General features: G+C 41.7%; 1 protein-coding gene across 2 annotated transcripts in view; it reads left to right on the forward strand.

Moving 5' to 3' along the window:
• sesn1 (sestrin 1) overlaps positions 1-19,086 on the forward strand; it is a 46,080-nt gene that overhangs the window by 1,643 nt on the left and 25,351 nt on the right. The window contains exon 2 of one of the 2 annotated variants that reach the window (XM_053881701.1): positions 864-1,177. In XM_053881701.1, the coding sequence (XP_053737676.1) occupies positions 905-1,177 (273 nt within the window). In that variant the 5' untranslated portion in view covers positions 864-904. Of the gene's footprint in view, positions 1-863; positions 1,178-4,035; positions 4,203-19,086 lie in introns of those variants that run through there. The other variant, XM_053881702.1, reaches the window with a different exon arrangement.

The raw sequence follows: 19,086 nt of genomic DNA on the forward strand, positions 1-19,086 counted from the left end.
TGTTGATAAAGATTTAGCGATTAGCGCTGTTAGCTCTGCGGTGAAGACAGTCTTCAGCGTTGTGAGTGAGATGTCGAACCATCATTCTGAGAGTCTGATAGAACTACTGTGTGTACAATGTGACCATAACAATCCATGAAATCTCACTTTGGCTGATCATCAACATATTCTAATTGTTCATGATGTATTGTCATTATATCACGCCCCAATCTCTGAGCGAATGAGGTTATATTGAAAATTTCCTACGGCGCACATGGCGCTTGAAAGACACTGATGTAGATTATATGACATGGTGATTTTTAGTGGGGGTAAGGCTGAGATGAAAAAGCAGGAGAGACCTCAGGAAAAGAAGTAGAGGAAGGCAACCAATGAGCTTCATGCATGTTAAAAATAATGTGTTGAAGAGGACAATAACCTATGGTGCAATAACCTATTTTAATCTAGTTTAATTTTAACTTTTTTATTTTTTATTATTTTCAATTTTATTGACTGCATGCCCTTTCTTGCCTCTATTGCTGCTGGAAATGTAAATTTCCTGGAGGGAGTCATCCCAAAGGGATCAATAAAGTCTAGTCTTAGTCTAAATATCTGGGAAGGAAGATCAAGGTAGGTTATGGTGGATTTGTTGTGGCAACCCATGATGGGAAGTCAAAGAAGATGTAATATACGAAACAGTGGTTGCACATTATTGGCACCTTTGAAAGTACCCTCCAGGAGACGAAGTCAGAATTAACTTCTGATCTGTAGTGATCAACCTGTTTATTCCCAATGTCAATATGGTAATAATTAATTCCCCATAAATCAGTCATAGTATCAAAGTTAAAATGATTTCATGTCAATGACAGCATATTTTCTTGTTACAGCCCTCTGCGAAATACAACAAGCAGTATTCCCACATCAAAAAATGGAAGCTCAGGACCAGGATTCTGCCGGGAGGTGGGTTGGGCTGGGAAGCCGGGATGCCAGTTCCAGAATCGAAGCCATGGAGCACATTCGTCAGGACGTTCTGAGCAAAGTCAAGGCGATCGGGCCGCTGCCGCCCGTCTCACCAGGTGCGTCGGGAAGCCCCCCAAACAGTGATGTGAACGACACCTTGGCTCATCTCCTCATGCTGTCCAAACGGTGTCCCTTTGAAGACGTCCGTGATCAATGCATCCTTGTTCTCCAGGCGGTGCAGGTAGGAAACACTCACTGTTCATCCTTTCACCCTGGACTTTTGTTTTATTGTCCTGTTGACCTCTGTTCCTGTCTTCACCTCATCATTACTATGACAAACATTAACTGAAAGCCGTGTAAACACTACTGGCTATTTTAGCCGCATGGACAACCTCTAACTGGAGGACTTTTAAATTATGAGCATCATAGCTTTCACATTTAAATGAAGGATGATCTATTTGATTTGCATTCGCATGAAAATGAGGAACCCTTTCTTTGCTACAAAGGAGCGGTCGTGCCCTTGCTGCCTTTAATTTGTGTTTATGCTTAAGTGTTTTTGGTAGCTGGAGGGTAGGGGCAGCACAGAGAGATGAGAGAGGGAGAAAGCTGCTTTGCGGGTTTAGCGGTGCACCACAGTAGACACCGTCTGGTATTTTTGAATTATGCTAAGCTGCATTTACAGATGGATCGCTAAAGGGTGCATTTGTGAGCCCAGCGTGGCAGCTCATGTCCACAGCTCGAAGACCCCCTCACACACATTCACCTTTCTCACACTGACGGGGATGTGAGGGGGGCAAAGGGAGGGGGCTCTGGCTCAGACAGACCTCTAATTCCAGCAGATCCTCTGATTAAAGCCAAAATCTTTGAGAGCGCAGACAGTCCTCTCCACAGTGTAACCCCTACTCTGCAATAGAGTGCAAAATACTGCTAACATCATCCATTAGTTGACAAAGTTAGAGAAGCTTATGAGGCCAACAATAATGCAATAATGATGAAGTCTAGAACAATCTGTGACGAATACGTTTAGAATACAAAGACACACCATGCTCAGCTTTCTCCGTCCTCAAATTCCATTTGACTATGACACCAGTGTTCATCCTGTCATGGTCTCAAGATTCTGGTCGTCTTTGTGTTGTCACTGCCTTTGGGTCTCATGTCTTTTCTGGAATTTATATTATGTAATGTATGCATTTTGCTAATTCCTTGCATCTCTCAAACTGAAATGTAGTATTTGTAATATTTTGCTCGAAGTACTCTTGACTTTTGCTGCAAATCCATTGCTTTGTATTTGAATAATTTTGGCAAAATAGATCTTATTTATTTTTTGCCTACTCTATTTACTCAGTTATTTTGAAGTCCATTTCACAGTGATAAACACCATCCTTTACCAGAATTGTTGCCCCAGTAGAGAGAATATTTGTGTCTACTACATTATAACAACAATGATGATATGAAATAATTTTTACTGATGGGCGTTGAAGTTTTGTTGTATTTTTTTTATTTATTATTTTATTATTTGTATAGTATTTTGTATCTTGTACTGAACTTAAGGCAAGAGTTTCACACAACTGACCCATATTTTAAACACAGTAAAAGTCATGAACTGAAAAAATATGTCCTTACATTAATAATAATATACCTGTCATGTGAAATATATATTATAACAGAAGGTTATATTAGTTTCTACATGAGTTTAAGATGTGTTTTTATGTGGACTAGAACAAGGATCCTGAACTTAAAAACATAACTGAAGTCACAAAAGTCCCATTGATTCAGTTCCTCCTCACTTGTGTCTATACATGGGATTTCCAGTGTATTAACTGTGGTTCCTGGTCATAGTTTGCAGTTGCTTCATAACGGTGTGTCCTCAGTGCTACTGTTAGCTTCCAATTGTTTAATGCAGTAGGCCTATAAGATTAACAAATCACATAGACATCCATCACTATGTCCTCACCAGGGCCCCAAACCACCTCTTTGTTTGCCTTATGTCTCTTTTTTTGCAATCTGCTTGTTATTCAAGGCGGCGAGTGAATATGCAGGACAAGCTGTGATCCCAGTTAATGGAACCAGCTTTTTAGCCCCAACTGTGTTTGTGGTGTTAAGTTGCCCCAGTGTTACTGAGACCTTTGGGTTAAAGGTTATCGGGTCATGTCTGAAAATAGGGTTGGGTTAGAGTGTGTTTGAGGAGGGGTCAGGTTCTCATAATCCGGGTCGGCTGAGGTGGATTCATGAGGGCAAAAATGGCTTGACCATGCAATTCCTCATGAGCGGTCAGCGACGGAAGGCCATGTCATCGGGCGACTTGGGGAGCACGTGAAGGTGACCGACCTGTCTGGGCTTTATTGATTTAATGCTTGTGGACCGACGGAGACCTAACAGATGTGCTGTATGCTGATCAGAAGAGATAACAGTTGGGATTTGTTTGAGTCTATGAAGGGGGTGGGCAGACTCCATCAGCTGGTCAGCATGTTCCCTGGCTGGTTGAAAGGCACCCAGTCTTGGTCGGCCTTGGCCGGGACAGAAAGAGGTTTCATTGTGTGATGTAATTGCGCCATTGTGTTCGCACTCAACCCTAGGTTGAATTGAGAGCCGCTCTCGAATAGCTCCGGACATTTCAAACCTACTGCTTTTGCATTTTAAAGTCTGCGATGGCGGTGCACTGGTGGCTCACAGGGTGTTCTTGAGGTCTGGTTCTTTAATAGCAAGAATGCCAGATGCATTAACATTGCATCATCTATGGTTGATGTTGCATTATTATTATGACACTTACACTACAGCCTGTGGTTATCGAGACTCGAATGAACTTAACTCACCAATAAGCTGCTTTTTTTAACCCAATATTATTGCACTACTTTTATTTTATATATATTTTTTTGCCTTTGAAATGCTATTGATGGCATGGAGCCATGGAGCCTAACCCATGGTACAACAGGTGACAGGAGAGAACTTCAAAATATTTCAGATTAGAGCCTTATGAAAATGTATTTAAAAATTGTTGGTCTGTTTTGCAGTTATTTTCCGGACAGATAAAATCAGATGATCACATAACCTCCATGGTGGAGGTAAGAATCCTGTCATAAAGTCGGCTCTGTGACTTTATTGGTTGCTGTCAGATGACTGACTCAGAAGCAGATCTCCGGTCATACTCAGAAAGGCTCCTCATTAGAGGTGAAGAAAACAGCACTGAAGTTCAACCCATTATGGAGCACAGAGTGATGGGAACTGAGCTTCATGACAATTCCTCCTCTACAGTCCTCCAGATGAAGGTCAGACAAATGCGCATCTTTTCTGAGGTTTGCTGAGCTCCGTCCCTCTGACATCCAAGTCAGGCCCAATACTCAAACTACACTTGTCACTTTTGGCAGGCCGGAGTGTGGACACATGCAATATTGCTGTTTCTGGGAAAACAGAGTCAAAGTCCAGTTCGAGACAGCGACATGAATTCATAGAATGTTTCAAACTCTCTCTGGCAGTGGCAGGAAGTTTGCTCTTCAGTGCAGGAATGTGTTGTTACTGAACTGTTTGCATGTATGTGGTGTGTTTTCCTGCATGCCTCCAGCTGTGTGCACTGCTGTCCTGACAGTCTTGTGGTCGGGACAGATCTGCTGGATTATGTTAGATCTCTGCCAGTGAATGTTTGAACCGGGTCAGACAAATTGCATGGTGAGGGGGTCGAGGGAAAGCAGCAGCAGCAGCAGTGACCTTTGGCCCAGTAATTGTACAGTGAAGCAATGGAGGATGTGGTAGAAACATAAAGCTGTGGATTTTCAGCTGACTTGAGATGTATTAACTAGTTAAAGCGACATTTTCACTGACTTCGCAACTCTCACTTGTTGGTTTTGGCTATGGTGTTTCTGATAGTGTCAGTGATAACGTCGGATTACTGAGAACATGTCTTCTGTGCTTTCAAAGCATTTTCAATGCTCATTTCTATCTGCAGAATGAATTAATCTACTGTTCTTTTCAACAGGTCTGTAGGGAATTACAACCTTTGATTTAAATATGAATCTGAGTACTTGTTCGTGGTTAAATGCGTTGTGCATCAAAGAAGCTCGGGAAAACAGAGGCAGGAAGGAGGTTCTCTGAGGAAGCTCGGGAGGGAATATATAACTCAGCAGTCATCACAGACTGCAACAGATTGGGGAGGATAACGCAGGGAATCTTGACTCAGAAATATGTCATAGAAAGCCTCCTTTCAGTTTTGGCTACAAGTTTGTTTCACTCATTGTTCACTAGTCTTCATTTATTAAAAGATCGTGAATTTATGAATTATGGCAGTAATGTGGTGGCACACCATGTAACACACCTTTACGGTTGAGTTCCAATTATGAAGGGCTGTTCCACTTTTGATGTCTTTCCCAACCAAGGTTGGAGACAAGCTGCAGTGTTAATATTCACATAAAGTACTATGTGAATAAGATTACTCAGCAAGCTTCCATTCCTAACTGACTTATCATGTATTTGCAACACATCTTTTTATCTCATCACAATTTTCACTCAAGCTCCTCATCTCTCCTTACTTCATTGCACTGAGGTTGAACTTCAAGCTTGAATGACTGACCAGTGGTCGCCAACCATTTTTGCTATCCAACTGAAGAGGAACGTTGGCCGTCAATATATGCGACAAACTTCATAATTTAGTATGACAAATATTACATCAGATGTCTTTTATTTGTCCCACACTGGTGAAATTCAATGTGTCACAGCTGCAACAGGCAATGACAACAAAGACATTAAAGATACACAACAAACATCAAAGACGTTCACTAAGCGTCTGCATACATGAACACACAAAGCTACAGAAATCCCGGCAGTGAAGTCACAGGCTATCAAACAACACGACAACAAATAAATGTATACATAAAAGGAAACTAATAACTGTGCCTGAGAGAAATGTACAATGATTCCCATCCATCCACCTGGCAAATATATACAACCCACTGTTCTCAAGCTTAAACAGATGGAGGAAAGCATCTCGGAAGGCAATTCATTGGTTTAGATGGTGCACTGCCTCTATGTTGGAATTGAGTGATTCAGAAACACATTTTAACCAGACAAACCTGATCCTTATGTATTATAGCCAGTTGTTAATCATTATAAAATACTTATTAGTATCTTGTATATTGCACTGTAGGAAGCGAACTATGAGTTTATCTCACTGAACTACCATTGATTATTGAGTAAGAACGGATTTATTAATGGTATTTATCATAGGTATTCCCCTCGTTAAAGGTCTTATCCAAAGGGAATGTGAGATCCACCTGTCAAACAAGAAAACTGCTATGAATTCCACGCATCACATTATCATACTGTCATACTATTATTTCTCAACCTTGGATTGTTTGTGTCCCATCTCTCGTCTGTCTTGTCATAGTCTGGGTACTAGATTTTTTTCCTGGTGTCTGAGAGCACTTTTCCTGCATCTTCACTTCAAACACCAACATTAGAGACATTCCTTTTTTTTCTCCTTTTTATCATGTCTCCGTTTCCGCCCCACTCCATTTGTAGTGTCGTGTTCTGTCTTCATTGTAATACAATCATAGTAATATTGTTATTGTGACTGAAGGACATTTTTGTGGAAATTTTATCTGACTGAAAACCTTTTTCCTGATTTCGTTTTTCATCATCCGAGCATGGAAAGAAAGCACAGCTCATTTTTTGATCCCACAAGCGAGACAAACCCCCACCATCTAACCATCGCACTAGGCTTTCGCCTGCAGATTTGGGAAGACTAGAGAGAAAAGGGGGGTCGTGTGGAACTAGGTCACTCACAATCCTGGTGTTGGTCTGACTTTCAGATGAAAGTGAATTGTGAAATTGAAATTACGACATTTAGAAGTGATATTTTATCTGTAGCGTGCATCTAGAATAATCTGTATTTTATTAAGTTTTGTATGTGTGAGAAAAGGGTGGGTGCAAGTTTGGAGAGTGTGAGCAGTTGTCATGGTACCAGTGGCATGAGGTGCCATAGTGAGGAGGGGGTTGGTTGGCACTGGAGTAGAGGGGAAGACAGTTTTAGATGAGATTGGGGCGAGATTCCACTGATAAACAGGTAAAGTCAAGTTAAAATACAGTAAATAAGACGGGGGAAATAACTGGGAGCCGCTTGGCTGAAGGAGTCGGAACGCACATATCAGGATTCAAGTGGAAAACTACCAGAAGCCTTGTTTTCCTCAGTGTTCTCGCTCTGGAGCTCAGCCTTGCTCTGAACCTGAATCACTTCATCGTCATGTAATCCTATTCCTCATGAATGTCTTGTCACCATACCAGAGATTGATCGAGTCCACCCCCAGTTGTCTCCCAGCTGGCCCGGCACACATTGCAAGACTCGGCTCGCCTCACCCACACACCCTGGTTCTGCAGGGGGAGGAGGGGTTGGCGGACAACAGTTGCACAAAGAGCTTTTGCTGGGTGGGAAGTAAGACAAACAAACAGTAAAGAGAAATGAACAAACGGACCTGAGGTGCGGGGTGTCACATCACTCATTCTGCCTGGTGGAGCAGGACTCACATGGAGTGTTCGTTTAGAAAAACTAGGTGTGTAAAATAAGTGTCCTACTTTAAGCTCCTTTTCAATCTCTGTGTGGACAATATGGTCACATGATAATACAAACAAACCCGCTGAACAGCACCACAATCAAAGCACTTTTAAGTTTCCTTGAATTGCATTGTGTTGAAGCTTCAGAGAGCATTTGACAGAAAACTGAATAGAGCTACATGTTTTACCAAATTCGGAGCAGTGTTCGGGGGAATGCTGCGTCCGCGACCCGACCCCGGATAAGCGGTAGAAGAAGGTGAAGGTGAAGGTTTTACCAAATCTGAATTTATCGGCAACAAACTAAATCATGCATTACGATCGCTTATTTGTCGCAGCTCAAGCCTTGACCTGACCTCGACACCACTTTAACCGATGTACATGTTTTATATCCACTAGGCGGGAGGTAAAATATTGAAACACCTGAAATATTTACTCATTTTCTATCTGCTGCTTCGCTTTCACCTATCCAATTCCTCCTTAGATCTCTGCAAAATATCTTGGTATAGTTAAGTGGTCATGTCAAAATAGATTTTATTATTATTTGTTCAAAGAAGTTGAGGTCCTTTATGGTGTGGTGCTCATTTATTGCGTCATAAATTTGTTTATTGGGAGGATAAAATAGACTGAAACAAACTGATTGCATCACATTTTTATATTATGATCTTTAATTGAATGAAGTGCATTCTAAATCTCAAGTTCTGATACGCGCTTGTGATCGTGCTGGTGAGCTGCAGTTCACCGATATGGTCGCAAGAGGTCACTGTTTACACGCTTGTCATCCTCATTCTCACTGTGGTTGTTGGGGGTGGGGGGGGGAAGCATTTTCCATGCTGTAAACCGCATGCATGCAATGCTGCACATGATTTTAATATTTTCCTCTTGCCCCGGTCACCGGGCTGCCGTCCAGTTCTCGGGTGTGTGTGTTTGTGCACTTGACATTTCCTATGTGTTTACGTCTATAAGTGTGTTGATATGGCTGTCTTTGAGTTGGTTCCAGCGTGTGTATTTACATGCCTTGAAAGATTTATAGCCGAGAGCATACAGGATTTACAGGCATCCGAGGATCAGGTCACAAAGCATGAATAGCGCTGTGGCTGCACTCCAGGCTTCAAACTGAGGGAGCCCCTATTAGGATAGAAACCACACCGGCTCAACACTGGGCTTAAAGGGCTAAAATACCCAGTAAAATAATCTGCAATACTTGGCTTGTCCGTCTGTAATCAGCAAGTATTGGGATTGAATTGAATCCAAGTAAATATTACGATTCCTGATGTGATAAGATGATGAAAGACGTTGTCCTTCAGTAGTACTGAATTAACACACATACAATTTTAAAGACGGTTGGCTGGTCACCCTCATCAAAAGACTACTGACTGTATAGATGTATGAAACCGATGAGCTTATATTTGAACTTTGCTGTGTCAGCACCTGATGGATTGGGCATCATTGTGTGTCGACTCTGGCCCTCGCCGCGTTGGCTCAGGCCACAGTGTTGTTTCAGCGTGTGTGCTATTGTTTCAGGCCCAGTGTGGACCGGTCTAAGGTATTGTGCTCTCTTCTCGGGTGTATTGTCCCGGGCTGATGTGTGTATGGATGTTTATGTTACAGCCTGGTTTGTCAGATTCACGCTGTGGGACCTCCGTGTTCCCACAGTCGTTGACCTCTGACCTCTGCTGCAAAGCCAGGCCCAAGTGTCAGTGTGTGTGTGTGGTAGACAGAGTGATTGACACACACAGTGTTTGGGAGTACTGTGGGAGTGTGTCTGCTGAAAACAGTTTACTTAAAGAAACTATATTATGTTTAGTTTTACATGAAGAAATACGAAATAATTGTTCTATAACATTAGTGCTATGATGACAGTCTTATAGACGAGAGAAGCATTGGGTAGTGATGTTTGCAGATGGGGTGATCTGTTAGTGATAAAGATACTGAGGCTGCTGTTAGGAATGGACGTATATCAGTATTGAGAAGCAAGAAAAGAGTGTCATTGTGATAAGGTTTATGTATTAAAATCTGTTTTTTTTTCCTTCTGTTAAGAGTGAGACTTGGTTTTTATCGGCACAGCAGAAGAGACAAACTGAAGCGCAGATAGTTCTGATAGTTCTATCTAGAGCTTGATATCACAATTGTAGTCCAAGGACTTTTGGTCAAATGATATTTCAGCAATTTTTTAACGCAACGGTTCCACATCTGAGTTGAAAGAAGTTCAAAATGTGCTGAGTCAGGTTTAATCCATCCATATCTGTATTGATACTGATTCATCTATATTTATTCAGTCACGCAACACAAGGCTCACTGCACAGACAGACAAATTCACACCCTTTCAAATCAGCATACCCCCCCCCCCAAAAAAAGTCACAACTCACTCCACGTGTTTCCTTTGAGGTCAATGTCCTCTCAAGAGCGACGGTTGCCATGAGATGCCCACCATTAACCAGTTATCACACCTATGCGGTATTTGTGGGTGCACAGCAGACAAATGTCACAAGGCTTTAAATTTTGTGACGCTATAAAACACCAGAAACCTGTTGTTTGGTGGCTTTGCACACTGGTGCACTGCACAAGACTCACGTGTTGAAGAGGAAACGCTGTATGTTCCTATTTTTCAGAGGTGAACAGTTCAGCCAAAGCTGAATAAAGAACAGAAACCTCAACTCAGAGCTTCCTTGTTGTCTCCTGATGCATCTTGTGCATTTGGACACCGTGTCCTACAAGTGGTGACATCACCAATGTAGATGTTGGACCTCCACCACACCTATCAAATAATCTAGTATTACCTCACTGCGCTCCTCTTTGACAGCTGTGCAAGACTGGTTTTCAAGAAGTCATTTATCACCTTTAGACGGCTATCTGGCCTCAGCAATGAATCTCAACTCATGAATGTTTTGATACCGGCTGCGCCAGCAGAGGCGTGGCCATAATCTCCTTGTTATTGAACATAGTTGGAATACTGTATCTGTTTACTTAATGATTTCATAAGATGTTTGTCACCATCTTGAGGACTGCGAGTCCTCAGGGGCCTTGAACAGACGCACTAGCATGACCATAAACCATGGTGAACAAAGGTGAAATAAACAGTCACTTTCTCCGGTAGTGTATAATGTCAGTCATGAGATTCATGTGTCCTTGCTGCAGAAAACATCAAGCGTAAAGGATTATCGAGACCTCGCTATACTGTTATTAGCCATAAGCAGGAGGCCTCTGGTTAAAAAGTATAATCTCTAGGCCGCATTAGAAAGAGATCTAAACAGGAGACACTGTTTGGAAACAAAGAAATCCATTGTTTTCTGAGCTTTGGAATGAAGACAGTTTAAACTCATAAGAAAACAGAAGCTTTCTTGACAAGTGTTTTTCGTCTCTCGGAGCATTCAGTTAACCCATGTGACACACATTAACGCTTCAATGATGTTCTCAGCCTGCTTTTTTCCGACCACTGAGGACTTCGTGTCTGTTGTGAGAAAGGATTCCTTCATGACCCACATCAGCGTGTTTTGGCACTGGCTTCCCTCGGGATATCAATCAGCGACAAGCTCTGCGGCGTTCATTGGCTTGTTTTGAGGGAGTGTCGGCGGCCCGTCGGCTGACTTCTGGTGACTTGACGTCAGGAAAGGAGGGGGAGAAAGGAAGGAACTGTAAAGACTGTATATCTTGTACAGAACAGAGGCTGGTGTGATGTCAGGACAGAAAACAAATAAGTGGTGATTGGTGACTTATGTAACAACTTCCTGTACTGCTGCTCTGCATGGCATCAATCATTAACTCAAGGTTGTACCCCACTGAGCAGAAATAGTACATCAATGTTTGAATATTATCCATAATGAAATGTATCGAGGCCAAGAACAGGCTAATCCAGCGTTGTCACAAATGTTTAACAGCAGTTAGCCTTAGTTTTCCCAAGAAAATCTGCATCTTAAAAACAGCAAACAACAAGAGTGATTATTTTGTTTAAGTGCATGTTCAAGTGTAGAAAACAAACAGATTATTTCTACCAGTTGTCATGCATCTGGGAGAGACTCAAATTAGAGCCGCTGCTCATCTGCCTTAAGAGAAGCTAAAAGTCTTTTAGTACATATGTCTCATTTAGGTTGAATGAACCTTGAGTCTCTTCAAATGGGGGAGGCCCAGGGGCAGACCCGGCGCCTCCTCTGGGGGGTTATGCCTCTTGGTTGACCTGGGCACACTGTTGTATTTCCCCTAAAGAGCTGGAGGTTTCTGCATAGTGGCCAGTCCCTGGATTATAGCTTTATTTCATTTCTAACCTATAGCTAGTCAATGATGCTTCTGTTTCCCATATGCAGGCTAGCATGTCTCTCCTCATGGGTCAGCACAACGTCCCAAACAAGAGAACAACATGTGTTGCTGTGAAGCTTCTAACCGTCGCCGAAGTTCTGAACACAGGTGTATATGTAGGCTCATCCGAGCGAGACTGCTGTCTAAACAAGTTGTCATCACTCCTTTGACTCGTTTGTTGTCAAAAAAGAAGCTGCATATGTGCTTCAATCCGCTTCTGGAACACACCGCTGTGTCGTTCTTTCCTATGAAAACATAAGCATCTTACTTGAGCAGGTATTTTATTACTACACGCTGATGTTTGCCAAGGACTTCTGTTTGAGAAGAAACTGGTCTGCTGCTGAAATAACAGATTATTACGCAATTGATCATTGCTGAAATTTGGCAATGACTTCCTTGATAGGATTGTTTTTCAACTCCAGCAGCAGCCTACTGGTGTGTCTGATGTAAAGCATTACTGTTGTTGATCATAATGTTTGTTTGTTTCACTACTAGTTTGTCTTTCCTTAACAGTGTATAATGAGTCCAACACTTGTCCAACTCTGTCAATCATGATAAAGACTGTGTGGCGCTTCAGACACGTGACCTCTCTGCTGTCCAGAGTCTGCTCCGTGGCTTTATGAGACACCGTCAGAGATGACCGCATGCCACATCTACAGTACCTTTACTGGGTCTTTAATATATGTACATGTAGAGAGAGGTGTTACTCTACTGAGCTGCCAATTTTTGCCAAATAAAACTCATTTTCGCAACTTTGTGAGTGTTGTTGCAGCCACTTAATAAGTTCTACAGTCATATTATCTTCTGGAAACCCATTCAATCCTGATGTTACCCATCCTTAGAAATCCACTTTTTAAAAGCCACTTGCTACAGTAATGACTTTGGTAAAACCGGATGTGAACAAGAACGTTTTTTGTACCGCCAGCCATGCATCTATAGAGAAGTTGTGACGTTACCTTAGGTCAGAGGGGGCCCAGGCTGGATTGACTTTATGAAACACTCTGAACACTTAAATCAGTATTAGTCGATGATGTATCATCATCTGGCAGAAAGACTTACTTCAACTAAGAGACAGCAGGCTCTGCATCCTCTAAGAGTACATAAACAACTGTCCTTTTATGTTCCTGCAATATGTCTTATACTTAGTTTGTGTTTGCTTGTTTACTGGTATCATCCGTGACTTGTTTTACCAGTCATCTTAAACCACTGTGTGTGTGTGTTTGAAGAAAGACATGTGAATGTTGTTTATGTCGGAGAGACAAAGTCTGGTGTGTTTGAGGGAGAGGGAGGGAAATGGAGATAAAGAGCATGCGAATTCTGTGCACAGTCAAGTTGAGTGTGTACGCCTGTGCACATACAGTGGTCACAGACACACACTGAATTTGAGATTAGCCCCCACCTAATTGCAGGGAAGCACTCAGAGCCTATTAATGCCTGACCTGACCTCCTCTTTATACCCTCCATCCATCACCCTGAAGAAAACACAGCGAGCAGCAAAACAACAACTGCCGTTAACAGAAGCGGAGACGGCCAGCGCTCTGATTGGCTCTCATGCTCCATCTGGAGGAGCCCCAATTGGCCGGGGAGGGACACACCTCCGGGTTCTGTTTATGTGCTGCCAAAAAGCGAGGAAGGGGTGGTGGTCCTGCAAGAGGATATCGGGGTGGGGTAAGACTGCAATGAGGTTAAAGTGGGGGGAGAGTGTGATTGTGCAAAAAATAGAGGAAAACATTTGCAAGAGGAGGAGGGTGTTACATGAGAACATTGGATGGTCTCCAAAATCTTCTAGGAAAGGAGGATGTTTGTTTGCTTTCTTTGGTGTGTGTTGTGGTGGTGTGCTAAGCTTTCAATGACAAACCTTTTTTAGTGAGCCGAGCACTGCCAGAAAGTTGACCAATAACTGCCAGGGATAAAGGAGACTTGTTCATTTCTGTCACTGCTGTTAAGATTCCACACGCAGCAGTCGTGCTTTTCATACACCAGTATAGAGGAGAAGTATTTGTTTACTGTCAGCCGACGTGATAACACCCAACACGTTGTGTAACCTGTAGCTGCTCCTCTCCGCAGACGTCCTGTATCATGACCTCACACACCAAAATGAGAAGGAGCTTGGGATGTTTACGTCTTCTCACAGACGTACAGAACATTCTGTGGATTTTTCTGGGGGTGAAATGCTTGCCTGTAGGTTGTACAGTGGTACTTAAAACCCATAAGCAACGGTCACAAACCTAGTCCTGTTTATTAGTGGTTGTTGCATAAGCTTCATTGTGCTGTCCATTGTAATTATATGAAGAAAATAATCAACCACCCAGCAGAAAATTGATTATGTTTGCACCTCTGTGAATATGAAGGACTTGGCAATTTCTTCGTTGGGATTGTAACCAAAATATGTATGAAGTCCTGATGTGCAAGTCAACAAAATTATTTCATGAATAAATGCAATAATAATTTAGTTATATATATATATATATATATATATATATATATATATATATTTTTTTTTTTTTTTTTTCGCTGAATAGCTGGTGCCATGGCTATGTAATACAAAACAATGAGACGCCTCCTACTGGTGGAAAATCAAAGTTGAACCGTTTCTGTTCAACGCTTCATTTATTAAAGTTTATGAAGTGTCTTACAACTTAACATTGCTGGACTACCGTCTGGATAGGTTTTATTAAATATCCCCCTGTTGTTTGACCGGCAGCTTTCACGCTGGGAGAAACTCGTGAGGGAAATTTGTCCACCTCATTTTGTTAGGGCTTCTCTCTGTTTACATGATCATGGTCAGAACCAGATTTGTACTTGTCATGAAAACTGAGTCATCTGCTCTTTGTTTACCAACTGGTCGCTCGGAGGCATTAGTGACCTCTTGGCCAGTGGAGAGTAACTAATGCATGGGTGGCTGACTTACTTACACCCTTCCGAGTGTAATGTGACCACAGCTGTGTGTGTGGGGTGGAATCTAGGAACCCGTGGAGTTTTAATTCACTGTTGCATCACCCGAGCTCCCCTTCATCACACAGCGATTGTCTACTTATGTCACATTTGTTTGTCCTCACTCTCCAGGTTAATGCATTTCACTCAACCGCTCCATTGTTGATATCGAAACAGCAGCTTGGACTGCGTTTACCTTGCTTCTAGTCAGGAGAGCTCAAAGAAAGCAGCCGTTGTGTTTCAGCCAGAAATAAATAACTCCTCTGATTAGGTAAGAGTCGCATTAATGGGTACAAAGAGTTTTGTGAGCTTTTGGAAATAATGGTTTTAATGCTGTTACATGTTTGATTAATGACTGCTGCAAAGTTTTCTCTAGAAAAATGAAGTAGCTGGTGGAGATTTGGAGCTAATGTGTTTCACAATGAAGTTCATTTTCATTGCTTTCTGATGCTGAACTGAGCAACTCCTTCTTCCCACTCAATGTCTACATTCAGACAGTGCAGTGGGGAATTTGTTGGTGCTCACCAAAATAAGGCCTCAGAGTTGAAAGGTCGGAGGTTGAAGTTCCCTTTGTGTGACGTTTCTGTGTGATACTTGCTTGTGTAGTTTCTGCTGGCGCCTCCTGAAAAGTGCCTATTCATTGAATTTACTGTTTCCAGTTAAACCAGTAAATGAGTCGCAGAATCTGACTCACATCATTTAGATTGAGCTTCCTATGGGTCAGTAAAATGTTCCGTCTAGCAGCTAGCTGGGGGAAAATGGGTTAGCTAGTATGCAACTTACAAGTGACTTACAAGTCACTTCCTGCATGGAAACTCACTCAACTCACTGGTGTCCACCATGTTGCAATTCACTGACTCAAACAAACCTTCCTTTCTAGTATGCAGTTCAACCCCATGACTCAAACTAACCTCCTGTCAAATTTGTCAGAAATAGTAACCACCTCTCTTTAAGTCACTGATTCATTTGGTTATATGAATCAATGACGCAGCAAGACCACATGACAGTAGTTCAGGAGTTTTCAGGGATGTTGTGCATCTTTTATCCCTACCAGTAATGTCTGATTTGTCCCACACATTCGCAAATGTACAGATATGGGTCAAAGGCTGGAGAGTTGAATTCTTATCTTTGCCCTACTTATTGATGGACGCATTACCTTATTTTCTAATCATCATGTTTCGATTGAAGCTTATCTCCTTTTTACTCCACAGTACTTCTATTGAAACTTTGTTTTCTTGGACATCTATAATAGAAATATTTGTGGCAAATACCAGCAATATCAGATTTTTCTTCCCCAAATGGTATAATAACATGTGTGCAATATAAATAAAAACAATAAAATCTTAATGAAATTCTTAAAATTAAATCCAAAATTTCTATCAATCTAATCTAATTTGTTCATTTTTTGTGGGGTTGAATGGTCAATTTAAACAATGGACTTTGATCAGCTTTTATTTAGGTCAATATTATCCTTAAAACTTTACGTATATCGCTGCAGGTTCAAGAAACTAGCCACCATTCCAAGTAGCAAAAGTAAGTGTGTTTTTCATGTGTCTGTTTTTCATGTGCCTGAGCTTCACTGACTGGCCACATCTGTCTGGAAGACTTTGTTAATAAGGATGGGAATCCATGAATAATAATGAACTGAAATAATACAACATTTTATTGTGAATTTATCAGGGTTAATAATACTCGGATATTTGGCATCGCAATAATCTAATTTTTTTGTGCTTCTAACCTGAATTTTTTTAAACGTCCGTCCGTCAGCACAATCCAATTTAGTCTCCCTCAGCATGGTGGTTTTGTGTATAACATCACTTGGTATAAAATGTTCTGTGCAAAGTAAAGTTATTAAGTGATGGATTGATTCATTAATTGCTTTTTTTCTTTAAGTCCAGCCCTGCTTAAACGGGATTGAATGACATCAATACAGTGTAACAACAAAAATAATGTGTTCAAAGAATGGACCTTTTTCTCTTACAGGCTTCAACACGTTTGATGTCTGAGAGCTGTGAGGTTACTTCCAGACCAATAGTGTTTGTGTGCTCGTCTGCCCCGTCATAGTTTAAGCAGTGATGCTAGCAAAAACTGGCTGCAGAGGCTGCGAAACCCGTTTGTCTAAACACAGAAAACAAAACGTCAGACCCCCTCTGTTATTACAGCGGCTTTGTGCAGCCCGTCGCCCCACAATGACAGCTGAACTAGTTTCAACCAGTGGGCTCCAGCTACCACCAAGACAGACCACAGAGGTGCACACAAACACACACACACACACACACACACACACACACACACAACATGCATGTAGAATCACAGCACACATGCTGGACACATTGGCACTTGAGTGATTTAAATAGCAGTTTTCCATCTCTCGTATGGCAGCGATTTTGTTACATGACAGTGTCGTGAACACTTGGATAAGTGAGCATCGGCGTGTCTCGCGGTGGACATTTTTATGTGCGACTGTAAAGTCATAAAAAGTACACTATGACTCTGGAAAAGGCTTGTGTGCAACAAGATGGAATGGAAATGTACTTTCTGTACACTCATAAAAACGGTTTCAAAACGCAAAAGTGTGGTATTTGGTCAGCAGGTGAGCTCTGTCTGAACATCTTTACCCTCTGAGAAAACATTTCACTTTGTTTGTTTATGCAGTTGAATGTCTCACTGGAGGTTCTTGGGGTGTTGAAAGTCACCGCTCCATCTCTTCCTGGCTTACATGAGATACTCAAACCTTCACAAAAACAAGTGCTTTACAAGGTAGTGACAAAATAACTTAGGAATTAGATTGATGCAGGATCCAACTCCATGTCATTCTGTAAACTGAGTACAGAGTCGTTTGGTGTTGGCCACTGCGGTGTTGACCACTGCGGCCTTTACGATGACCGTGAGGGCTATGCTATGCCAAACACTGTAGAGTAGTTTGCCCCTGGTGCCAGTTGTGAAAGTATAGAGAAGCATCTTGATGAATGTAGCAGGGAAATTGAGTAGTTGACATTTTGGATGGCAGTTTTGCTAATTGATGCGAACTCATATCTGCGACTCAACTTCTCAGAATTAGCCCTCTTCGCATCGTTCCATCAGTAATGAAATTGTTCTCTTGTGTCCCAAGATTTTCCCTTCACGCACTGATTCCTTCTGAGAACCATGACTTCAGTTAACTGAAGGCTGAGAGCTGAGAATCTAATCCATTTAATTCTAAATAAAGCATTGTCCAGGCCTTTTCACAAACGTACCAACACCAAGAGCTATTGCATTCAGAAGTTCAACACACAAACTGCATATTTCTTAAAATTAAACTGACACAAAATTCAGACTTTTACTTCTTAATGGACAGACGGAAAATATGTGTAGTGTTTTTAGCAATTAGCTTTGCAAGTAAGTGGCTCAAGCTTGTCTTATTTTCTCTTCAAAATACTTCCTTTCTAATCCAATCTTTTTCCCTGCTGCTTTAACAAATCGAATTCAAAATGTCGCAATGCACGTCAGGCTTAAATGTGGCATCATGATGTTCATTAAAGAATGTTAACCGGGAGTCATGTCAGGTACTCTGAACACGATGTTAAGGCGAGGCTGTGACATCATGAAAAACTTCTAGGTTTTTTTTGTGTGGACTGTAGACCTGTCCAACACACAATATATGAGTCTGATTAAGGGCCAGACTTTGGATATGTCTAGCAAACATATGTGCACCATGGAATCTACAAACATCCTGACAACCCTAAAAATAAGGGTTGAATTCTTCTTATTATTATTTTGGTGGGGGTATTGATTATCTATGCATAGCATTTATCAGTGAAATGCTATGTAAAGCTCTGTGGGAACACAGATAAAACAATGCTCATATGGTTTTGTTGAGGTCAAATCAGTTGCCAGGGATGGATCTTTCGTAACAGCAAAACACACGGAGCTGCACAGTTTCTAGGAAAAACGTGCCAGAGCTTGTAGCATCAGCAGAAACCCTCAGCTGTTTCCTGCGGGGGTAAAGACGAGTCCATTGAAATCTTCGTCACCACAAAAACATGCCACTCAGTTGATATGCAACTGATCTGGCTGTTGTAAAAGTTGTCCGTCAATAGATCATCTTACGCGAAACCGACGAAACAAGCGGGTGACTATAATTACAGCAATTTAAATGTCACTGAAGTAAACCTCAAAAATAGAATTTGACTCACCCCCCGTACACTTGGTATTTACTGGGCAGAATTTTACTGTGAAGTAAGTCGAAGATTTATAGTTGTAACATATCAGGCTGAAAACTTTTTTTCCATATCGTGTCTAAAAACAAACCTGCAGCTAATACTGCACAGTTTTTTTCTGTGGGAGGAAATCGGAGTGTCTGAGGAAACCCATGCTAGCACAAGAACATGGCCCAAAAAAGATGTTTCC

Source organism: Synchiropus splendidus, chromosome 12 (assembly GCF_027744825.2).
Source record: "Synchiropus splendidus isolate RoL2022-P1 chromosome 12, RoL_Sspl_1.0, whole genome shotgun sequence".
In the NCBI taxonomy this organism is placed as follows: Eukaryota; Metazoa; Chordata; class Actinopteri; order Syngnathiformes; family Callionymidae; genus Synchiropus; species Synchiropus splendidus.